Source organism: Sceloporus undulatus, chromosome 4 (genome assembly GCF_019175285.1).
Source record: "Sceloporus undulatus isolate JIND9_A2432 ecotype Alabama chromosome 4, SceUnd_v1.1, whole genome shotgun sequence".
Lineage (NCBI taxonomy): Eukaryota > Metazoa > Chordata > Lepidosauria > Squamata > Phrynosomatidae > Sceloporus > Sceloporus undulatus.
In genome coordinates, this window is record NC_056525.1 from 18270644 (window position 1) to 18293367 (window position 22724).

The 22724-nt window shown below is 44.9% G+C and overlaps 1 protein-coding gene across 1 annotated transcript in view; it reads left to right on the forward strand.

Moving 5' to 3' along the window:
- The window catches only part of LOC121928155 (piezo-type mechanosensitive ion channel component 2-like), a 61639-nt gene that overhangs the window by 37292 nt on the left and 1623 nt on the right, over positions 1 to 22724 (forward strand). The window contains exons 24-34 of the mRNA XM_042462486.1: positions 639 to 765; positions 4800 to 4947; positions 5269 to 5483; positions 5908 to 6066; positions 7268 to 7415; positions 14771 to 14959; positions 16025 to 16117; positions 17589 to 17758; positions 18764 to 18880; positions 20693 to 20772; positions 21644 to 21866. Coding sequence (XP_042318420.1) covers positions 639 to 765; positions 4800 to 4947; positions 5269 to 5483; positions 5908 to 6066; positions 7268 to 7415; positions 14771 to 14959; positions 16025 to 16117; positions 17589 to 17758; positions 18764 to 18880; positions 20693 to 20772; positions 21644 to 21866 — 1669 coding nt within the window. The remainder of the gene's footprint in view (positions 1 to 638; positions 766 to 4799; positions 4948 to 5268; positions 5484 to 5907; positions 6067 to 7267; positions 7416 to 14770; positions 14960 to 16024; positions 16118 to 17588; positions 17759 to 18763; positions 18881 to 20692; positions 20773 to 21643; positions 21867 to 22724) is intronic.

Genomic DNA, 22724 nt, shown 5'->3' on the forward strand with positions numbered 1-22724 from the left:
ACATGAAAGCATTGAGGACCCAGCAACATCTATCTCAGAATAATTCACAGATATTAGATATCTTAGGTGCTCTGAGTTTTGAAATATTAACTTTCAGGGCTACAACTCCAAGAATCTTGCAAGCAGCCATGAATAGCTGGAACTGTTATGGTGGTTATAGTCCAAAAATGTTGCTCCAGGCTCTCCAGGGAGGAAAATAATAAGGGGGGGGGGGAGGAGGACATATGCATGCTTTATTTGTTTTTGTTTTTGCTATCTTTTTAAAACCCATTTCCCTTCCCTCCTTGCTATGTGCCTTGTGTTGTTGTGACCAGCCTCTCTGCTTCCTCTTTGTTTACACTTCTTTTAAAATAAAAGGTGAAAACATGACATCCTTGTAGTTATGGAGCCAGTATTTGGAGGGGAGCCCCCAGGGTAGGAACTGGCACAAGTGCTTCCATTTTTAGTATTATACTGGGGCCAGTGGAAATGATGCCTGAAGAACTGGCAGTAGATCATATGTCTGAGTGGGTGGTGGATCAAGTGTCATGTGTTCAGCAAATGGACCCCACATGAGCTGGTGGGAGCTGAAAATGAAGCATTGCGCTTATGAAATGAATACTTCCCAGATAGAGCTGTGATTTCTTTCTTTTTGGCAGGCCAAGCCCCAAAAGAAGCCAAGAAGAAATGGAGCTTGTTCAGGGGGGAAAGCACCAGCAGGAAGAGACTCACCAAGGAAACAGCACACCAGCAGATACTAAAGGCAAAGAAGTTGCTGATCAAAATGTAAATGGGGTATATTTTAGTGGAGTATTTTTAACATCTATAAAGAAAGTGAAATGTTGGAACTTTGAACAACTGGGCAGCCAAGGGTTGGGGGCCAGGGGGAAGGTAATAGGAATATAGATGGCACACATAGAATCATAGAATCATAGAGTTGGAAGAGACCACAGGGGCCATCCAGTCCAACCCCCTGCCATGCAGGAAATCACAGATTCCTCATCCATGGATTCAAGCATCCATGACCTGAAAATATTTTAAAACATATAAATTCCAAAAGGTAAACCTTAATTTTGAAATTTTATATAAGGGACACCATTTGAGTATGCCATTGGTTTTTTTTTTTAATAAATAATCTTTATTAAATTTTTCCTTTAAAATGACAAACAAATATCACAGATAACAAGTAAAACAAATATATAAACATAAATTGTCTGTACAAAATGTAAATAGTCATGTACATAGCATGTGAAAACACGTTACGTACTTTACAACACAAACATCGAACACTTCCTGAAGGAAATCGAGACGAGTATGCCATTGTTTTTAATGGAACTTGAGTCTGACAGGAGGAGACGTAGGTCAAAGTTATACATATGGAAGGTCCCAGGTTCAGTCTCTGGTGGGCTACATAGACCTCTCCCTTTCTTAAATGAAGGAAAAGCACTATCCATCACATCAGGCAGCCCTAGGCTAGATGGCTGAGTAGTTTAAATCAGCATCATATGCTTCATAAAGACAATCTTTGATCATGTCCTCTGACAAGTGGCAAATCTTGCTTACATAGATCAGTGCAGTTGAACAGTGGTGTTGTTAAAGTTTGCAGTTATCTGCTTTGGTATTGTTGGTGGTGGTGTGTGCCTTCAAGTCGTTTCCAACTTATGGCAACCCTAAGGTGTTTGCAGGGCTTTGTTTTTTGGCAAGGTTTGTTCAGAGGACATTTGCCTTGCCTTCCTCTGAAGCAAAGAGAATGTGAATTGCCCAAGGTCAGCCAGTGGGTTTCCATGCCCAAGAGGGGATTCAAACACTAGTCCCTAGAATCGTAGTCCAGTGCTCAGACCAATACACCACACTGGTCACTGCTTTGGTGTACAAAACTTGTAATGGTCACCTGTGATACACACCATGTACCCCAGAACATATTTTCCAGCTCAGTAATGTGAAGGAAGTTTCTGGACATGCAACAATAAAACATTCTTACATTATGACTCCTTAATCTAATCTTCTCTAATCTGTTGCCCTCCAGATATATTGGACTACATTTCCTCCTGTTCCAGCTAGCATGGCAGTGCTGGCAAGGATGTTGGATGTTATAGATCCTACAGATCTGAAGGGCAACAGACTGGCTTAATCGAACATGGAATGAACCTCCAAAGGGATGAACTTCCTAGATCCTGTTCAGCTCTGTCCAGTCAATGGTCCTCCAAGCCTATCCCCATCCAGAACACACACACTGAAATGTCTGGACCTGATGCTAGGCAAATGAAAAAAGAAGAGAGAGGGAGAGTAGGATTTACATTTGTTTAACCAAATGACAATTCCTGGTGAGCAATATAACAATGTGCATACATGTGGCTCCATCACTGTGCAAATGCCAGCATTATGAGTTGAGTGAGCAGAACTCAAGGGTAAATTTTCTGAATACCTGTTGAAAAGATTTGTAAGTATTGCTCCAATTCCAAATTGAGCTGATGGGAGTTTGCCTATAGCTATGTGGAAAGAAGGAGAAAGAGAGACCAACTAGGTTGTGCAGTTCTTCAGTGACATCTTTTGTCATAGAAGCGTTTTCCTTATACATGAGGAATCAGGAGGGCTGGCTCCAGGTCTGCTGTTCCATATCAACCATGTCACATCATTGGGCTGGGCAACTTCCCAAAGGGCTTACTGATGGTAGCAGCCACCAGCAACATTATGGTCTGCTGTGGGTAGGTGTCTGCTTTGTTAATGTGTTAACATAGCACTGTTCTGCACCACTATGGGACATCTAAAGAGATCGCAGCTGCCTATCATAGCTGGCTACCACCACTGCCACTGGGGAAGTCTACAAATGGGGAGAAAGACTGAATGTAAATAAGACACTGGACAAATTTTTTGGAGTTGATGCTAGTCTAGGCAAGCAAGGTTCTGCAACATAAGACCCATCTTTTCACTGCTGAAAATTGCCTGGCCAGTTCTGCATGGACTCTGCTTGGTTGTGCAGCTTTGTTAATAGGATCTGAATGGTGCAAGATGCGAATATCAGCTATTGGCCAGTGCTTGGCTGCTTGGAGAGTGAGATACAGAAGTCACGCTGTACAACTGATATATCCTTTCCAGAGATTTTCAGTAGGTGTCACTCTTTTTATCCCTGTGTAACAAACTGCCCTTGCCAAAATTCCCTCTTCTGTTTTGTATAAGAGCATTTCATTATCCCTCTTTTTTTTTAAATTTGTGGTCACTGCCTTTTAAGAAAAACAATGCTGGCAGACATAGACTTGCTGCTTCCTCCATCTGTGTGTGTGTGTGTATGCGTGTGTTGTGCACCTTCAAGTCGTTTCCAGCTTATAGCAACTGTAAGGTGAACCTGTCATAGGTTTTCTTGGCACGTTTTGTTCAGAGGAGGTTTGCCATTTCCCTGAGGTTGAGAGCGTGTGACTTGCCCAAGGTCACCCAGTGGGTTTCATGGCTGAGCGAAGAACTGAGCCCTGGTCTCCTGAGTCCAACACTCAAACCACTACACCCTTCCTGTTTATGATATCCGTGTGCTGATGCACTTTCCTTTTCTATTGTTTTTACTTGGCAGGGGAAACCATCTAAACATGTTTGATTAATGCATACATTTTTATACTGCATATAGTTTGGCTTTCAAGCAACAGTGGTTTTTACATTTAAAAATAAGTTTGAGCTTTTGTGAACTGACTTTTTATGAGGAAGCAAATGCAAAAGGCTTTTAAATGGCTGACAGTTTTCTCATAGAAACAGTTGGGTTTAGAGTATCCTTCTACAGCCTGGAGCCCTCCTGGTGTTTTGATTTGCAAGCCCTTTAATCCCTGACAATTGGTTATGCTGGCTAGGGTTGATGGAAATTGGATTCCAGTATATCTGAAGGAGAAGACTAGATTCAGGAGGTCATGAACAATCTTAAGGTCTATCCACATTAAATAATTATAACACTATGACACTACTTTTAATGTCATGGCTTCATTCTGTGGTATCCTGGGATTTGCACTCTTAGGAGAGATTTGAAATAATTTGCTGGAGAGTTCTAGTGCTGGTATTCAGGGTAGTGGATTAGAGAACTGTAGCAGAGAATTCTGTGTCTCTTGTTGTTGTTGTGTGCCTTCAAGTTTTTTCTGAATTATGGCAACCCTAAGGTGAACCTATCATGAGGTTTTTTTTTTGGCAGGGTTTATTCAGAGGAGGTTTGACATTGCCTTTCCCTGAGGTTGAGAGAGTGTGACTTGCCCAAGGCCACCCAGTGGGCTAAAATGGGATTCAAACCCTGGTCTACCAGTGTCCTAACCCAGTGCTCAAACCACTGCACCATGTTGGCTCTACACCAGTGATGGCGAACCTATGGCACGCGTGCCAGAGGTGGCACTCAGAGCCCTCTCTGTGGGCACATGTGCCATCGGTCCAGCACAGAGTTTGCCAGAATTTGTTACTAAAAAGCCAGAGAGACACGGCACTTTGCAATAAATAAGTGGGTTTTGGGTTGCACTTTGGGCACTCGGCCTGTAAAAGGTTCACCATCACTGCTCTACACCATGCTGGTTCTTCTGCTGGATTCTTCTTCTATGTTTCTTACTAAACCACAAATTCCAGGATTCCATAGGATGGCTCCATAACAATTAAAGTGCTATCAAACTGCTAGAATTGTGCAGTGTGACTACAACCTCAGACTTTTTTTTTAGATGTTTCTTTGGGTCTGCGATACTGTCCCTTATAGTGGGGAAGAGTGTTTCATAAACCAAACATAAGTTTAGGCAAGCAAGTTATTCCTTCCATAGCTGTGACTCTGCTTTGCAACCTAACTGATCTAGATTAATTTTTACCTACAGTGCTCTTCAGATTTACCGGCCTATCAAGCAATTCTTCTATGACATTATTCACCCTGAGTGCAGCCCAATCTGTGATGTTTATGCCATCATGTTCCTAGTTGATGTCATTAATTTTATTATTGTCATATTTGGCTACTGGGCTTTTGGTGTAAGTAGCAGCATGCATTGCTTTCTTCCTTGGATTTATTGGCCTTTGTTGTTTCTGTTTCAATTATGCCTGCAACTGTAAAAAAATATATAGAATGGAACTCAAGAGATTCTCTCAGAGATTTTAATGAAAGCTAAATACAACTAACAAAATCTGGATGTAATTAATTGACGACATTATTTGAGCTTCATCATAATTAAAGCATCAGATGTAGTCTTGCAGTGTTGATAAGCTCAAAGGCTTTGATTTGGAAGCCTGGGTTGCTCCTTTTCCTTATGCCCAGATTTAATTCAACTGATTTTTCAATCTGACTTATTTCAGAAACACTCAGCTGCTGCTGACATCACAGAATCCCTTTCAGAAGACCAGGTACCGGAAGCTTTTCTCGTCATGCTCTTGATACAGTTTGGGACAATGATAGTTGATCGGGCAATCTACCTGAGAAAGAATATGTTTGGGAAATGTGTTTTTCAAGTGGTCCTTGTCTTTGGCATCCATTTTTGGATGTTCTTCATATTGCCTGGAGTAACAGAAAGGTATAACAATGCATGCAGAAGAATTAGTGTATGTGTGTCTTTTGACAGTTACAAGTTTCAATGGGCAGCAAAACAAAACAAAACACACACACACACACACACAAATCATTCTATTGAAGTGAGCAGAGATATACTTGAACAATGGGAGCTCAAATGTGATATCAGTCTTATAGACATGGAAATTCTGTAATTCAAACATTCACGTTCAGTAATTAAAATATATTCTGCAAAATTGCTTACATTTAGATAATTTATACATATTGTGGATCTAAAGTTTTTGAGATCAATAGGGATTGGGTAATGGAGAAACAGTAAGGATTGAAGAGTAAGAATATTGCACCATGTATGATCCCACATACAAGTCATGCTGTAAATGATGTTAAAGAGGAAAGGGATGAGCATGTTGTTTTCTGTTCATTTGCAGGAGGTTTAACAGAAATTTGGTAGCTCAGTTGTGGTACTTGGTCAAGTGTGTTTATTTTGGGTTGTCAGCATATCAAATCAAATGTGGTTACCCCAAGCGCGTCTTAGGCAACTTTCTGACCAAGAGTTACAACTGTATAAACCTCTTCTTATTCCAAGGGTAAGTAGCATTTTTATATGGGAAGGTAGAAATGCCAAATCATATCCTCATGAAGTGTAAGCCATGGCATTCACTGTCACAATGACAATTGGACACTGCTAGAGTTGCACAATTATAACATACAGGGTATACTAATGGCTCTTGCCTAAAATAGCGCAATCAGCAGACCTTGTTGTTCAATTCAAGCAGATAAATAAACACCTTGAGATAAACAAGGTCTGCCCTACTCACATCTGTGCAAGAGTGGCTTGTTTTCAGGTTGATTTTTCCTTATTTTTTTTAAAAAATAATATTACAAGTATCTTTGTAGGTTTGTTCAACCATAGTGCATTGTGGAGGATATTTAAAAAACGATTTTGGTACATTGCTTCTGGCTTCCAAGGACTTTATCAGTTGTTCCTGCCTTGCAATAAATTTTGAAAGATCAATGCCATACATGTTGGGGGGTGGTAGTGCCAGTCTGGTATTTTCATTCTTCCTTAAGTATTAGGACATGATAATTTTTGGTAAAGGTATAACACAGGTGATGGGTTATGCTGTTGTATGCCTGCAAATTGTTTCCAACTTGAGATGAACCTGAGATGAACCTATCATGGTGTTTTCTTGACAAGATTTGTCAGAGGGGAATTTGCTTTTTGCCTCCTTCTGAAGCTGAGAGATGCCCAAGGTCAGTGGGTTTCCATGGCAGAGTAGGGATTCAGATCCTGGTTTCCAGAGTCCTAGTCCAACACTCACGCCACTGCACCATGCTGGCATCTTACAGGGACATGAGGCAAATCTACAAGGTAGACTAATAATAATAATAATAATAATAATAATAATAATAATACCCTGCTCTTCAGCCAAAAGGCTATCAGAGCGGCTTACAAAATTGTTAATTAGACATTTCCCTGCCGATGTATGAATTTTAGTTCCTTCTAAATATCTGGCTACCATTCTCACACAAAATTATGAGTTTGTTGTTGTTGTTGTGTGCACACTACAATTTCTAGGATTCACAAGAGGATTCAAAGGAAATATATAGCATAGATAGGGCTTCAGAGTTTGAGAATTTGTACTCTTCAGTAACAACAGTGGAAATTTTTGTGTGTGTGGAAAGTCCTGTCTGAGAACTGATTCTGCCAGATATGCTGTTTCAGGTGCTTGTTTTAAAATCCTGGCTGGCTACATTAACTAGCCATCTTTCTCCACCTTTGTGTAGATTTCGGCTGGTACCTTTCTTGACAGAGCTGAGAGCTGCTATGGATTGGGTTTGGACTGACACCACCCTCAGCCTGTCCAGCTGGATCTGCGTAGAGGATATCTATGCTAATATCTTTATCATGAAATGCTGGAGAGAATCTGAAAAAGTGAGTGATGTTCATTTTGGGTTATGTTTTGCAGTCCTGTGCAAGTGATACAGGTAGAATCGAATATTATGGTTCTGTTTTGCCCTACTGCATAAATCAGTTGGGCTTGTGGGTTTGATTTTGTGATGGACAGTGGCCTACATTTGTCTATTCTTGTTTTGCATTTAAGGAGTGGTGGGCTTTCTAATGGTGGGATGGTACAACATTTGCTGAGATGTAAAAAAAAAAAGTGAGCCTACAGGATAGGATTCTGAAATAAATACAGACTATATATTTAAATTCACATCATCTGACAATTCACTTTTGACTTTAAAAATTTCAAAGGGAACTTTCTGTGCTAGTCTGGTGCACAAAAACAAAGTAGATTATTGTGACAACCTAAAGACTAGCAAGTGTGTGTGTGTGTAAGCTTTCATAGACCACACCCCACTTGGCATGGGCAATGATCCATGCATCTGATGAGGTGCCACAGGACTCTTTTTTGTCTTTGCATGAAAAGCATATCTAAAAAGAACTGAGAGGGAATTTTATTTACTGGTCATTCCATGATTATTATTGTGTGCCTTCAAGTTGTTTCCAACTTATGGCAGCCTTAAGGTGAACCTATCACAGGGTTTGCTTTGCAAGATTTGTTCAGGCAGTGTTTTACCTTTGCCTTCAAACCCTGGAAATTCAAACCCTGTTCTCCCAGAGTCCTAGGCTACAGCTACATCACAGAAATACAGTAATACAATTTGACAGCACTTTAACTGTCATGGCTCAAAGACATGGAATCCTGGAATTTGTAGTTTATGTCCTGGGCTGAAAGAGAAGTACAGGTTGCTTACCTGTAACGGTGTTTCTTCGAGTGGTCATCTGCGAATACATACAAATGGGTTTCACTGCGCCTGCGCAGTGCTGCTCGGAACCTACTGGAATCACTGTGCAGAGCTCACTCTGCACAAATTGCAACTTTTTGGCGGTAACTCCGCCCACCCGTTATAAGGCCCCTGCCTTCCCGCTCTTTCCCCAGTTCCGCAATTTTTCCGCCAAGCAGGCGATGGAAAGAGAGCCAATGAGAGCAGGACACTGAGGGGACGGACGGGTGGGATTTGTATGTATTCGCAGATGACCACTCGAAGAAACACCGTTACAGGTAAGCAACCTGTACTTCTTCTTCGTGGTCTCTGCGAATCATACAAATGGGTTTAGACTGACAAGCTCAGGTATGCGGTGGAGGGAGTGTCCTGAGACCAAAGCTATGGTAAATCAAAGGTATATTTATTACAATAAACACCTTGAACCATAAAAGGAGTCAGTCTTTTTGTTCATGCACAGATCAAATAGCAATAACTTTGCTAAACCTGAGAAGGGAACAGAGGTCATGCAAGACCGATCCCATAGGACTTGTGCAAATCAACATTCAACAGTGTAACAGTGTAAACTGTATAATACAAAAAACATCAGTAGTGCAACTAATGCAACCCTGAGACTAACACAGCCCTCCCGAAAGCTGCGTCTCGGATGGCCCTGGTATCCAACCTATAGTGCTTAATAAAGGTTAGAGGTTGGGACCAAACAGCTGCCTTGCAGACATCCTCCAGAGGGATCCCAGACAGGAATGCAGAGGATGCTGCCATAGCCCTTGTGGAGTGGGACCGCACCCTGCCAGGGAGCGGTTTGCCCAGAAGTTCATAGCAGAGGTGGATGGTGCTAGCCACCCATTTGGAGAACCTCTGTGTAGACACGGGCAACCCCTTCTTTGGTTCCGAGTAGCATTGGAAAAGTCTCTCGGACCGACTGGAGGCAGCAGTTCTGTCCAGGTAAAACGCAAGCGCCCTCCTGACATCAAGAGAGTGCAAGCGTCGCTCTTCATCCGACGTCGGATCGGATGCCAGAGTGGGCAACACAATGTCCTGGCACATGTGGAAGGTAGACACAACCTTAGGCAGGAAGGTAATGTCTGTACGGAGGACCACCTTGTCCTTGTGGAACCTTAGGAATGGCTGGTCCCTCCGTAAGGCACAGAGTTCGCCCGCACGGCGGGCAGAGGTGATGGCCACAAGGAAAGCGGTTTTCCAAGTCAACAGTCTCAAGTCCGCTGTGGCCATTGGTTCAAAGGGCTTGGATTGGAGAGCGGACAGTACCGACTCCAAATTCCAAGCCGGCGTTGGTACCAACACAGGAGGATATAGGTTGGCACAACCTTTTAGGAACCCTTTCACCAAAGGGTCCTTGAAAAAAGACACCCTCCCCCCGAACTGATATTTGGCACAGATGGCAGACAGATAGCATTTGATGGATGTGAGGGCCAGCCCCCCATCCAAAAGCGCCATCAAAAACTCCAGCACCACTGGAGTGGACACCTGTGCAGGAGACAAGCCCTTTTGGTCTAGGAAGAGGCAAAATCTCCTCCATTTCAGGGCATAAGAGCGCTGGGTGGAAGGTTTTCTGGCAGCCAGGATCACCGTCCTCACCGACTCCGGCAAGGCGGTTAGGGCCGGATCCTCCAGGCCACCAGCGGCAGGCTCTCGATGTCCGGGTGGAGAATTCGTCCGTCCTGGGTCGACAACAGGTCCGGACGTGGGTCGAGACGGAGGAAGCATCTCCCGGAGAGGTGGAGAAGGGATGCGAACCACGGTTGTCTCGGCCACCACGGGGTGACCAGGATCGCATGGGAGCAGTCCGTTGTCATCTTGGACACCACCCTGATGATGAGAGGGAACGGAGGGAAGGCGTAGAGGAGCTCCCCCGTCCAGAGGAAAGCGAATGCGTCTCCGAGGGATCCGTCGAATCGCTTTCTGGAGCAGAACTGGGGACAGTGGCTGTTCCAGCTGGTCGCGAAGAGATCGATCCGGGGGGTTCCCCACCGATCGAAGAGGTCGCTGACCGTCTCGGGATGAAGCCTCCACTCGTGGCACACCGATGGAGATCTGCTGAGGCGGTCTGCCAGTCGTTGTCCTCTCCGGGAAGGTGAATCGCCTGGAGGAGTATGCGCCTCTGAATGCACCAGTCCCAGATGCGGAGCGTGAGGTCGAGCAGGGTCCTGGACCTGGTGCCACCTTGTTTGTTGATGTAGTACATCACGGTGGTGTTGTCCGTCCTGAGGAGGACCACTCTCCCTGCGACAGCATACTCGAACGCCCTCAAGGCCTTCTCCACTGTGAGCATCTCTAAGGCGTTGATGTGGAGGAGCTTGTCTGGTGCGGACCACCTGTCCTTGACGACAAGGTCGAGCAGGTGGGCACCCCATCCCTCCAGGGATGCATCGGTTGTCAGCGTCAGTTGTGTCTGGGGCTGATGGAAAGGCATCCCGGTACAGACGTTGGAGGTGTGTAGCCACCATCTGAGGGAAGCGGCTATAGGTCTGGGTACCGTGAGCCACTTTGAAGGCGGGTCCTCTAGCGGAGAGAAGACGGAGAGGAACCAGGATTGGAGCGGACGAAGACGCAGTCTTGCCCAGGGGGTGACGAATGTCGTCGATGCCATGTGGCCCAGGGCGACTTGGACATCTCTGGCTCTTACCCTTCTGTGGGAGATACAAGGCCTGAGGGATGCCGTCAGGGCCCGAAAGCGGTCCGGAGGGAGAAAGGCTAGGCAGTTCTCGGAGTCGAGGATGGCCCCGATGAACTTGACCTGTCTGGTCGGCGAGAAGTGGGACTTTTCCCTGTTGACCACCAGCCCGAGGGAGTCGAAGAGCTGCAAGGCGAATGAGACTGCCTCCTGTAACTCGTCCTGGGATTCGGCTGCGAACAGCCAATCGTCCAGGTAAGGAAAAACCATGAAGCCCTTCTGATGAAGGTATGACACCACTGGAGCCATGCACTTCGTGAAGACTCGTGGGGCCGTGGCCAAGCCGAACGGAAGCACGTTGTAGTGGTACGAGACGGAGCCGACAGCGAAGGCGAGGAATCTCCTGTGGGACTCCCGGATCCCAATGTGGAAATAGGCGTCCTTCAGGTCGACAGTCGCGAACCACAGGCCCTGGTGGAGGAGAGGCAGAATGGAGGCCAAGGTTACCATTCGGAAGCGACGATAGTCCAAAAACAAGTTCACTTGTCTCAAGTCCAAGATGGGCCTGATGCCCCCATCCGTTTTAGGTACAGTGAAGTACCTGGAAAAAAAGGCCCGAGGATGTTGGTCGGGCGGCAAAAGGGAGATTGCTCCCTTAGCAAGCAATGTGCGCACTTCGTCGAGAAGGGTGTCCGAGGGGGGAGTGGACATGAAGGCTCCAGTTGGAGGGAGCTCTTGGAACTCGAGGGCATAACCCCTACGGACGATGTTAAGAACCCACGAGTCCGATGTTATAGAGGCCCAGGTGTTAGCATAGGGCCTCAAGATGTCCAGAAAAAGGATGGGTGAGGAAGGGACGAAGCGCGCTGCGTCCCTTCAGGCTCTCTTCTTCCCCTGGTCGGTCTCCTGCCGGCGGGACTTGCGGTACCGAGGCGGGAAGTTGCGACGGCCAGAGGAGGAGGAAGACTGCGAAGGGAAGCGCTGTCTCTGAGAGCCTTGGTGTTGGGGCTGTCGATCCCGGGAGAAGGTCCCTTGTGACTGACCTTGTGGCTGCCACGGGCGCTGTCGCTTCGGGAACAGAGAAGCCGGTGCTGAGGACATGCCGTGCTTCTTGGCCGCCGCCTTCATCCTGAACTTGCGGTTCAGGCGGTCGTCGGTCTCGGCGTGGAAGAGGCCAGTCCCGTCGAGGGGCATGTCCTCGATGGCCGCTCTGACCGTGGGATTGAGATCGGAGGCCCTCAGCCATGCGTGGCGCCGAAGAGCCATGGCTGCAGACATGGACCTCCTGGAGCAGTCCACCATGTTCCTGGAAGTGGTGATTAGCCAGCTTCCGATGGAGTGAGCCTCATCTTTGATCTCCACCAGCTGCCTCTGGATGTCATCCGGGATGTCCGGAACCAGGGGGGAGATCCGTTCCATGAGGGTCTGGATGTAGGCCCCCATGCAGGCGGTGTAATTAGCGGCCTTGATCCCAAGAGCCGATGCCGAATAAGCCTTTTTGGCCAGTCCGTCCACCTTCTTTGCCTCTCGGTCGACAGGGGAGGTGGCCTGCTTCGGAACGAAGCTGTGTTGGGCACCTTCCACAATGGCCGAGTTCGGCCTGGGGTGTTCTGCCAACCAGGAGCAACTCGCCGGGGCGACCCTGTAGAGCGCCTGGACCTTGCGGGAGGGTGCCGATAGGGTGGCCGGAGAGTCCCAAGACTTCTTGACGATGGTCTGGAGAGAAGGTAGGAGAGGCAGACATGGTGGAGTGGGAACTCGTCCATGTACTCGACGCTCCACCGGGTCCTCAGCGTCGTCTTCAGCAGATGCGAGCTGGATGTCGAGGGCCCTTGACATCCTGACCACGTGTTCTGTAAAGGCCCTGACGTCGTCCGACGGCGAAGCCGGCTCTGGGTTATGCATCCTCTGAGGGGAGGCCGAACCCGAGAGGACATCCTCGTCCGAGGGCGCCTCTGAAGGCGGCAGCGGTTCGTCCTCAGAGTCCAGATCGGAAGAGAGAGGATCATTCAACCTGACCTGGGATCTTGGGCGGGCGAAGTCTACTGAGGACCGGGAGCGCCTGCGGGTTGGGGACGGCGATCTCTCACGTCTACGAGGTGGAGACGGCGACCTGTCACGTCTACGGGATGGAGAAGGTAATCTCTCGTAGATCGATGCTCTGGGGACCAACTTGGCCGGTTCGGCTCGGTCTGAGGGATGGGGGTTCACCTTGGTGAACTCCCTCATGGCCCTGTCTTCCGGCACGGACATGTAGTAGCGACGCGACTGCATGTCGAAAAAGAGATCCGGGGTCTCCTGTGTGAGGGGCAAGTCCCCTTCATCATCCGTTGCGGGATGGGAAGGAGAGCGATGCCCCAGGGAGCGAGGGGGTTCGGCATCCCCCATACCGTGGGTGAAGTCCATGGTCGGCGGAGGTAGGGCCATGACCGAGGCTCCCTGGTCCACCGACTTTGGCTCCTGGCATGGAGCTGGCAAGGCGGAGGCGCGGACCCGTCTGGAGGGGGAGCGCTCTTTGTCCTTTGGTCTCTCCTTGGAGGACTTAGCCTTCTTAGAGGCCGAATCACGATCAGCCTTGTCACGGTGCCTCTTCTTCCCGGTCTTAGGAGTCTCATCCAAAGGGAAGAATGGGTTGTCAGGGAGATCCAAGAGTACAGCGGCCGCCGCTGATGAGGAAGGCCCCGGTCCCTTGGATGCCTTGGAGGATGAAGGCGAGGCGAGATGGTCCTCTGGTTTGGTAGCCTCCTTCGAACGGGGGCCCTCCGCTCCCTCCTTTGGCTTGGAGGCCCGTTCGGTACCCTCAGTCCCCGATGGCTTATGGGGGCGCTTGGAGGGTTTGTCGGTGGCACTGGGCGGTTTAGAGCCACGGGCCACATCGGTGGTGGTGGAAGGGGTCCCGGCCGGGACACACACCACGCTGGGGAAGGCGGCTCTTCCCGATCCCACGCTGGAGACACTTGCTCGAGAGGATGCAGCGGGGGGCCCCAGAGGCGGGACAGAAGAGGACCGCGAACCTCTTTCTTGCAGCTTTCCCAGGGCAATCGCCGAAGTAACCCGGGACTCACGGTTTTTCCGGGCCTGGGAAGAGAGGGATCTGCAGAGTGCGCAGGCCTTTGGGTCGTGGCTTGGACCAAGGCAGAGCAGGCAGGTGGAGTGCGGGTCCTGAACGGGCATCTTGCCCTTGCAAATGTCGCACTTCTTGAAAGCCGCAGGCATCTCAAAGTCGAAGGAGTCCGAAGATCCGAAGTTACCAGGGGCGGGAGACAAAGAATGGTCAGAAAAACAGTCCGAAGTCAAAAACGAAAGTGATTCCAAGCAAGTCAAGCAAGCGAAGGTTCCTCTGAAGCAGCTAGCGCGGCGGAAAAAAGGAACTGGGGAAAGAGCGGGAAGGCAGGGGCCTTATAACGGGTGGGCGGAGTTACCGCCAAAAAGTTGCAATTTGTGCAGAGTGAGCTCTGCACAGTGATTCCAGTAGGTTCCGAGCAGCACTGCGCAGGCGCAGTGAAACCCATTTGTATGATTCGCAGAGACCACGAAGAAGAAGACTAAATATCTCACAATACTACAAATTCCACAATCCCATAGCACTGAGCCATGGCAGTTAAATTAGTGTTAAACTGCATAATTTCTGCAGGGCAGGTGCAGTCCTAGTCAATCTCAGAGGGAGGAAAAGCCAAATCCCTTCCAAACAAAATCTTGCCAAGAAAACACTGTGATAGGTTCACCTCAGAGTCAATGTCAGTCAACAACTTGAATACACAACAACAACAATGACAGTAACATATTTAGATGCCCCCCCCCCCCCCTTTTAGGGAAACCATATATAGGTGCCACTCTCTTAATTAATGTTTTCTATTTTGTAGAAATACCCCCAGCCTCCTGGACAGAAGAAGAAATTGATTGTGAAGTATGGGATGGGAGGATTCATTGTCTTTGTACTCATCTGCATCGTATGGTTCCCATTGCTTCTTATGTCACTGGTCAAGTCTGTGGCAGGAGTAATCAATCAGCCTCTGGACGTATCTGTTAAAATTACCATCAGTGGTTATGAAGTAAGGATTCATGAGTCAGAGGGGCAATTTACAAGAAAGACTGAGAAGGAAGTTTTTTTAATTAGTATTGAAACATTTCATAATATAACTACATTTCTACCATTCTTAATTATACTTTTAACATAATCAAGAGTAGGGAGGTGTCTCAGTGCAAAGTATCTCTGCTCTGCAAATAGAGGGAACCAGATTGAATCATGTCTTCTCCAGTTAAAATGGGCTATCCAAATGAATGTGCACTACCCAGGCTGTTTCTGCAGCCCATGCCCCCAAAAGGAACCACTCCATTTACTTTTCTATTCCTGGTGACTCCTGGAATAGCATTTTTCATTTAGAACAGGATGCTGGACCTCATAGAATCATAGAGTTGGAAGAGACCACACGGGCCATCCAGTCCAACCCCCAATCTATATCCTCCAATCTATTCCTATAAGTCAGAAAAATGGAAGTGGATCTCAGGCAACATCCAGGTTTTGTTTCCTTTTTGAAAGCATTTCTGCCTGTGGTTACAGGGATTTCTTGAAATGAAACCTTGATCACCCCACAATTCATAGTTGCCTGCCCTTGAGTAGCAGGTAATATGAAATATCTCTTGCTGCCAGTTACAGTAAATAATACTAATCTAACTGAGTTTACGGCAGCTTTATATATGTTAAACATCTGTTACATCAGGGGATTTACAATCATCACGTGTCTAATAGAGAACCTGGAGCTGTATAGCATGCACGTATTACAACATCTTAAGTGGTGTCATCTCTAGCATATTTTTGACACAGTTTGTAGGCACTAGAAGCCCCAGCCTCTCAAAAACCTGTTTCCCTGTTCAGTACAATTTGAAATAGTAATGTTGAGATCCATACAGTTACTGGTGCCCCATAGAGTTTTAGTTATGAGTACTGTCACACACCTAGTCAACAATGCAGCATACCTGGCTTGTTAAACTTTATAACTAGTGTAAGAATGGCCTGTGGATTTGAACCTATCTGTCAACTGGGGTGAGTTACTTGCCTTTATAGTGGAGCCAGGGGTTCTAATACAAGTTTTCCCCATTTCCCCCCTTTTATCCAGTCTTTATTTACTATGAGTGCTCAGCAGCAAAACCTGGTTCCTTTCACTCATGCAGCATATAATGAACTCACCACTCAATATGCTCTTCATCCTGTAAGTATACTCGTTAAACACCATGAACCTCATAAAGCACAAATTGTTATGATTTCCTTCTGCTGATGTTAATCCTGCCAGCAGTCATTATCAATTATGAGAAGATGATATGCCCGGGAACTAATATAGTCTACCCTGGAAGCTAGTTGTGGTCACTCATCATGGGTAGGGACAATGTACACTGCACTTATTTAGAAGCAAGCTCATCTTTATGGCTCATTTCATTCCAAGGGTAAAGTATGATATTGTAAGCAGGTCCCTTGTCTAAGCCTTAGTGAGGTGTATTCAAATTATGTCGACCATAACCTCTGGACCACAGAGTTTAATTATAAAAGTCATGAAGTAGAACCAATCCAACCAAAACTGACCTATGCACATCATTTGTTGCCTTCCTTGTGTCATATTATGTTTCCAGGCACAGGGGAGGTTTATGTTTTAGCAAGGGAGGAATTTGCTACCATTTAAGGCTAACATAGACCCCTTTCAGTCATTCTTCTGCTAGCAGCAAATACTTCTTTTGTTTTGTGGGTTTTGACAATTGCCAGCTTGTTGTGGAAGTGGCTTGTTAACAAGATGATTGCTACATCTTCCTTATTGTTGTTACCTGCCTTTAATATGACTTCAATTTATGGAGACCTAATTATAGGTTTTTCTTGGGAAATTTTATTTAGAGAAGGTTTGCCATTACCTTCTTCTAAGGCTGAGAGAAGTGACTCTCTCATGGGTTTCCATGACTGAGTGGAGGTTGATACCCTGGTTTTCCAAAAATCCTGGTCCCACACTCAAACCACTACACCATACTGGGATATGTGTTTTTACCCTGGGGGGGGGGGGGCGTGGAATGAGGCTACAACAAGGAATTGCAACAGGAGTCCTGCTTCTGATTGTCGCAGCTTTCCTCACTGGTAGTGGTGGTGGTGGTGTGTGTGTGAACCCCAACTGCCAGCAAAACACACATTCTTTGTGTGACGTGGCTGGTGCCTGATAAAGGTTTGGGAAGGCATTTATGATCATGGTGCCATAGTCATGACTCCATAGGGGTAGTGAATACAGAGCCATTACAGATGCATAACTCTAAGTCAGGGGTCCCCAACCTTTTTGATGAATGGAGCCCTTTTTAGAATCAGTGTCTATGGCAAGAGCCCCTATGTCTTACAAGTTAATGGTGTTTAGGAATAGTGTTATTTTTTGTTTCTTATTCTTTAATTTCATTCAGTTTTTATTTCTTTCATTTTCCTGGAGTGGCTGTGGAGCACTTGGGAAGTGCATGCGGAGTCCTAACTTCGGAGCACAGGTTGGGAACCGCTGCTCTAGGTTATGCATCTGTAATTGCCATACGGAATGCCAACTGTTGTCTTTAGCTGCATTGTAGGAGATGGTAGATGGGAATCTATCCAAGGCAAGATGTCATTTCTTTTCCTTGATATTTTGAAATTTCCCCTCTGATATATATATTTTTTATTCCATCCAGTCAGCCATGCAGTTTATAGTCAACTATAATCCAGAGGACATTGTCGTGGCTAAAATAAAAGGCAACGCTAGTCTGCTGTGGAGCATTAGTCCCGGAAGTCGGAAAGCTATGATAGCTGAACTCTCCAACTCCTCTGCAATCTATATCAACTTCCACTGGATTATTCTCAGGTTTTAAAAAAAATGGTGGTGTGAGGCATACTGTGTGCATAAATATTCAAGCCAATTTATGAAGTGAAACTTTTGTGTTGTGGTTCTGTTTAGTGATACCACATTCTCTGAAAATAATAGGTTAAATATTCACTTGTTATTTCAAAGTCATTAAAATTTTTACATTAACCTTAACAATTGTTGGCTTAACTGTTAAATGACATCAGTGTTAATAGTTCTGGTAACAATATATATTTCATGCTAATTTAATTTTCTTTTGATGGAGTAACTTAGTGTTATTCCATTTTTAATAATGTTAGCTTTTTTATTTAAAAGTAATGTTACTAATATATTTATGAATTTTAATGATCATTAATTTTTTATTTAAAATGCTACCACTACTGCATTTGCATCAACATCAATGTTTTTATGCTCTTCTCTTCTACTAGTACTTTCCTCCATAGTTTCTCCTTTCTAGGACATACAAAAATCAAAGGTAGACATATTGGCCAGGAGAAATAATTCAAAATGCACATCAGAATGTCACTTTTATTCTCTCTTGCCACATTATAATGTGCAATTATTTTGAGTCCCACAGAATTCTTCATCAGGCAAGATGGTAAACAAAGCACAACACAGGGATGGTAGTGGTAAGCTAATGTTCAGCTTTAAGCCATGACAGCTGTGACTACACGCAGATTCTATGGCCTGATCATCAGCCACCCTTTCCCCATCCTGACATGCTTCTTGTTCTGTTTTGTTCTGTTCTGGAAAACTCCAAGGCCTGGACAGTATCTTGTGACCTGTAATTTCAATAAAAGGCATTACTATAGATTTTCAAATCCTCCTAGGGCAATTTGTCAAATTTCTTTCCAAACAAGGCATGGCTAGTAAACTCCATGGATGATTCAAAGAGGCATGGAATGAACACAGCACAGGGCACACAAAAACTCTCTTTTCATAACTCCTTTCTCACAAATGCTATCTCTGTCTTCTCTAACTTTTCTTCATTTTTTATTAAATCAGAAATGCCTCTCTTGTGAAGAATGTTGAAGCATCAGGCATACACACTGTAAGATATGAAGAGAAGGAAATACGGGAGCAAATCATTCAAATGCTTTGTGGCACCAGGACAGAACCAGTGTTAGTATGCTCTTTTACTTTTGTCTTGTTGCTAATTTATAAGGTCCTTACAATGACCATTGGCCTATAGTAGCTGTCCCGTTATGTATCTCCAAATTATAGTATATTAGCATTTAATATTTCATATATGAGTTCCACTTAGCAATCATAACAAATGTGGAGAACTTGGATTCTGGAAGTTGTTATTCAAAACGTAACTCTTCCAGAGTTATTATTGGTGGTTATTAATGGGGGTTGATTAGACGTCTCCTCCTCCATTAGTTTCTATGATTCCTCTCTGAAGCTGTCTGAGCATGTGGTCATTGCTGTATCTTGTATTTCATTCCATAAAGCAATCAGGAGAGACAAAAAAGAAGGACATTTTTGTTATTTCCATAGCTGTGGGCTTCTTGCTGGAGCTGGGGACATGTCAAAGCCAGAACCGCATTCAAGCACCAATGCCAACCCTTCTAAACTGGGCTGTCATTTGGTGGTTAGGACTGAAAGCTTAATTTAGAGAGTGTGAGCATATACAATCATAGAATCATAGAGTTGGAAGAGACCGCAAGGGCCATCCAGTCCAACCCCCTGCCATGCAGGAAGTCTAAATCAAAGCATTCCCAACAGATGGCCATCCAGCCTCTGTTTAAAGACCTCCAAGGAATGACTAAGTTAAAATTAATTTTTATTTCTGTGCCTTGGCTGTATTTTTATACTGTAAACTTTCCAATAGTTTCTCTTTCCTCTGTAGTATGCAATTCCCACTACATTCATAGAATCACAGAATCATAGTTAGAAGAGATCACAAGGGCCATCCAGTCCAACCCTGCTCTGCCATGCAGGAATGCACAATTAAAGCACTCCCAACAGATGGCCATCTAGCCTCTCTTTTAAAAAACCCAAAGGAGACATTACCTCAGCTTTGTCTCTAGTACAGATTTTAAGAATTGCAGTCTTAAACTGTAGGAAGATTCCTATCATAGGGTCCCTCTTACCACTGAAAAGAACCTTAAAGCCATTTCATATTCTGTCAGTACAGCTTCACTCTTTATCTTATTGGATTCTCGACTTTTCTACAATGCCATGTGTCAGAAATAACTTGAAGGCACACAACAAGAAGCCATTGTTCTAGGCTACACTTCTCAGAGTCTTAAGTTAGCCAGTCTTGAGTTAGAAAAAGCTATCATAAGGAGATGCCCTTACGAGATGGGAATTTCAGGGAATTTCCCACATACTGGATTTATTTTCAGCCCATATTCTTATCTTTCCTATATTCTTATCTTTCTTGTTGCCATTGCTGTTGTTTGCCTTCAAGTAGTTTCCTATTTATGGAGACCTTAAGATGAACCTGTTGTAGGGTTTTCTGGGCAAGGTTTGTTCAGAGGGTTTGCCATTGTGATCCTTTGAGGCTGAGAGAGTGTGACTTGCCCAAGGACACCGAAGGAGTGTCCATGGCTGAATAGGGATTTGAATCCTGGTCTCCCAGATTCCTAGTCTATTATACAGTGGCCTCAGTGTACATAGGTCTACAGTTGAACAGACTGGAATGTTTCAGGGGCTCACAAAAGACATCCACGGGCTCACCATTGCTGGCCCCTAATCATATTGCTCTGCCTACTTGTAGGGCCTGCCTGGGACATGCTACTCTATGATTGTGACTGTTGCTGTTGTTGTTATTATTATTATACTGTTATAGCAAGGGTGAAATGATGTAATGATGTATAGGGACTCTTGGAGGCCTACTCTAAACTACTTGATCCCAGAACTACATTGAAGCCTATAATTATCATAATAGTGAGAACTTCGGCAGTCACTGAAGTTTTTTCTTCTTAGATTACTTCCCAGTGTACTTCCAAGATATGTGAGAGCTACTGGAGGAGCAGAAGCCAAAATCGCACACAGATTGCAAGTTGGTAGGTACCCCTATGTTAATAGTAAAAAATAAAATAAATGCTGTCCTGTTTGTGATGAGATGAGAAGGAAGACCTGACTTGCCCATTATGATATCACAAATATGCAGGAAGGCAAAACAAAATTCTTTTATCTGTGGTATTGCACACGTGAACAAAAGCAGGTATGTGGCACAAAGCTTCATTTCATAAAACTGTTTTTTGAGTTTTTTAGTTTCTTTTAGAAAGGTTTCTTGTTTTTATTCAGTTAAAAGCTTTGAAAACGTGTTCTCTGTGGATCAAACTAGCAAAAGGAGGATATAAGTGAGGAGTGCTGAATCTTCTGTGCAGCTAGTACTTCCCTTGCATCAATCTATTTCCCAAATATCTATCATCTTGCAGAGCTCTACCTTCAATATTGTAGCCTGGCTTTTGGATATAACTCATGGTTTGAGTGTCCTTTTTTGTTTTTAAAGTTAGACACCTTCACAGCCATTCGGTACAACAGGACCAGGTCTGCATCATCATGCCTGGTTTGGCTTTGCGTGCTGCTGAAGCTTTCAGGAGCATTCTCGTTTAAAGTGGACTAGCTAGCTCTCTTTTGCAGTTCTGCTGCACTCAGGTTTGCAATAGGCTCCATTTCATTTTGTTTAAACAACTGGCTGGGTGATAAATGGACAAAAATTTGAGGGTGTTACACTTATGAAATGATAGGAATAGGAACTGAATCCAGTCTCATTACAACAGATGATTGGTATGGTGAAAAATGCACATAGCTCTTGTTATGGATAAGGTTTGTGGATTTGGATGAAGGCATAGGATGTATAGGGACTCTTGGAGACAAGATGTGGGATGCACAGTAAACTCAATTGTCTTATAATTCTAATTTGAACAGCATATAACCCAAAGGACATAAATAAGATGGCTTTCTTCAGAAATATAACAATTAAGCTGCAGCAGTTGCCTGGCGAGAGAAGTTCAAGCCATGTGCCTGAATGGTGGATTGTTGAAGAGCAAAGGCCTGGCTGCTTGGGAAATGGATGCAGTAAAAACATGGAGCTCTTTATCTACAATGATAAGGTCAGCCCTTCCAGCCTGGGATTCCTGGCAGCGCACGGGTAAGGATATGATGGTGAAAACAATTATTAGCCATATTTTCATCCACATCTATGCACTCCCTTTCTTCATGGGAATTTTGTGAACTTCTCATTTATATTTTTGAATATTTCTGTGCCTTATACTGTATAAGCACACATATTGTCCAATACCACTCCTATTTCAAACTTGAGGAATTGCAAGGCTATCTCCCGAGAGTGAATTTGTAAATTTGGGTAGCCATTCAATCTGTGAAGAATCAGACCAATTTATTGTTCTGCTCTTTTGACAAAGAGCAGGAAAACTAATCCTTAAACTTAGTCGGCCCTTCACAGTTCCTTGTTTGAATCTTCCACTCTAATTTGGTTGTTGTGAATTCCATATTTCTGTACTAGAATGCAGTCTTTTAAAAAAGAAAAAAATAGTTGTTGTTTTTTTCCCAAATTGTGCTACTATAGCAATTTCCCCCATCCCTACCCTCACTCCATCTACGCCAGAGGTGGGAAGCTTTGATAGGGCCAGAGGGCAGTATCTCTTGCCTAAAAACCCTATGAAATTCAAGAGGTTGCCATAAATCAACAGGCAACTTGAAGGTACATACACACATACACCCTTTGGGACCACATGGGGCCAAAAATCAAAAGCAATACTGGAAGTGTCTTCTGCTTTTGAATTAAAACATAACAAAACATTAAACACTGCAAAGGGACTACTGTATGTGATCTACTTCAAAGGTAAATTGCCACTCCTGAAGATTTTCAGGAAAGGCAGCTCAACATTCCCCCTCCCCCCCCCCCCCCCGGGTAAGAATAGTGATTTGTAGAAGTGAAGTCTAGTACAAGTGGGAATTGGATTGGGGGGGAGGCTATTGAGTTGAGGGA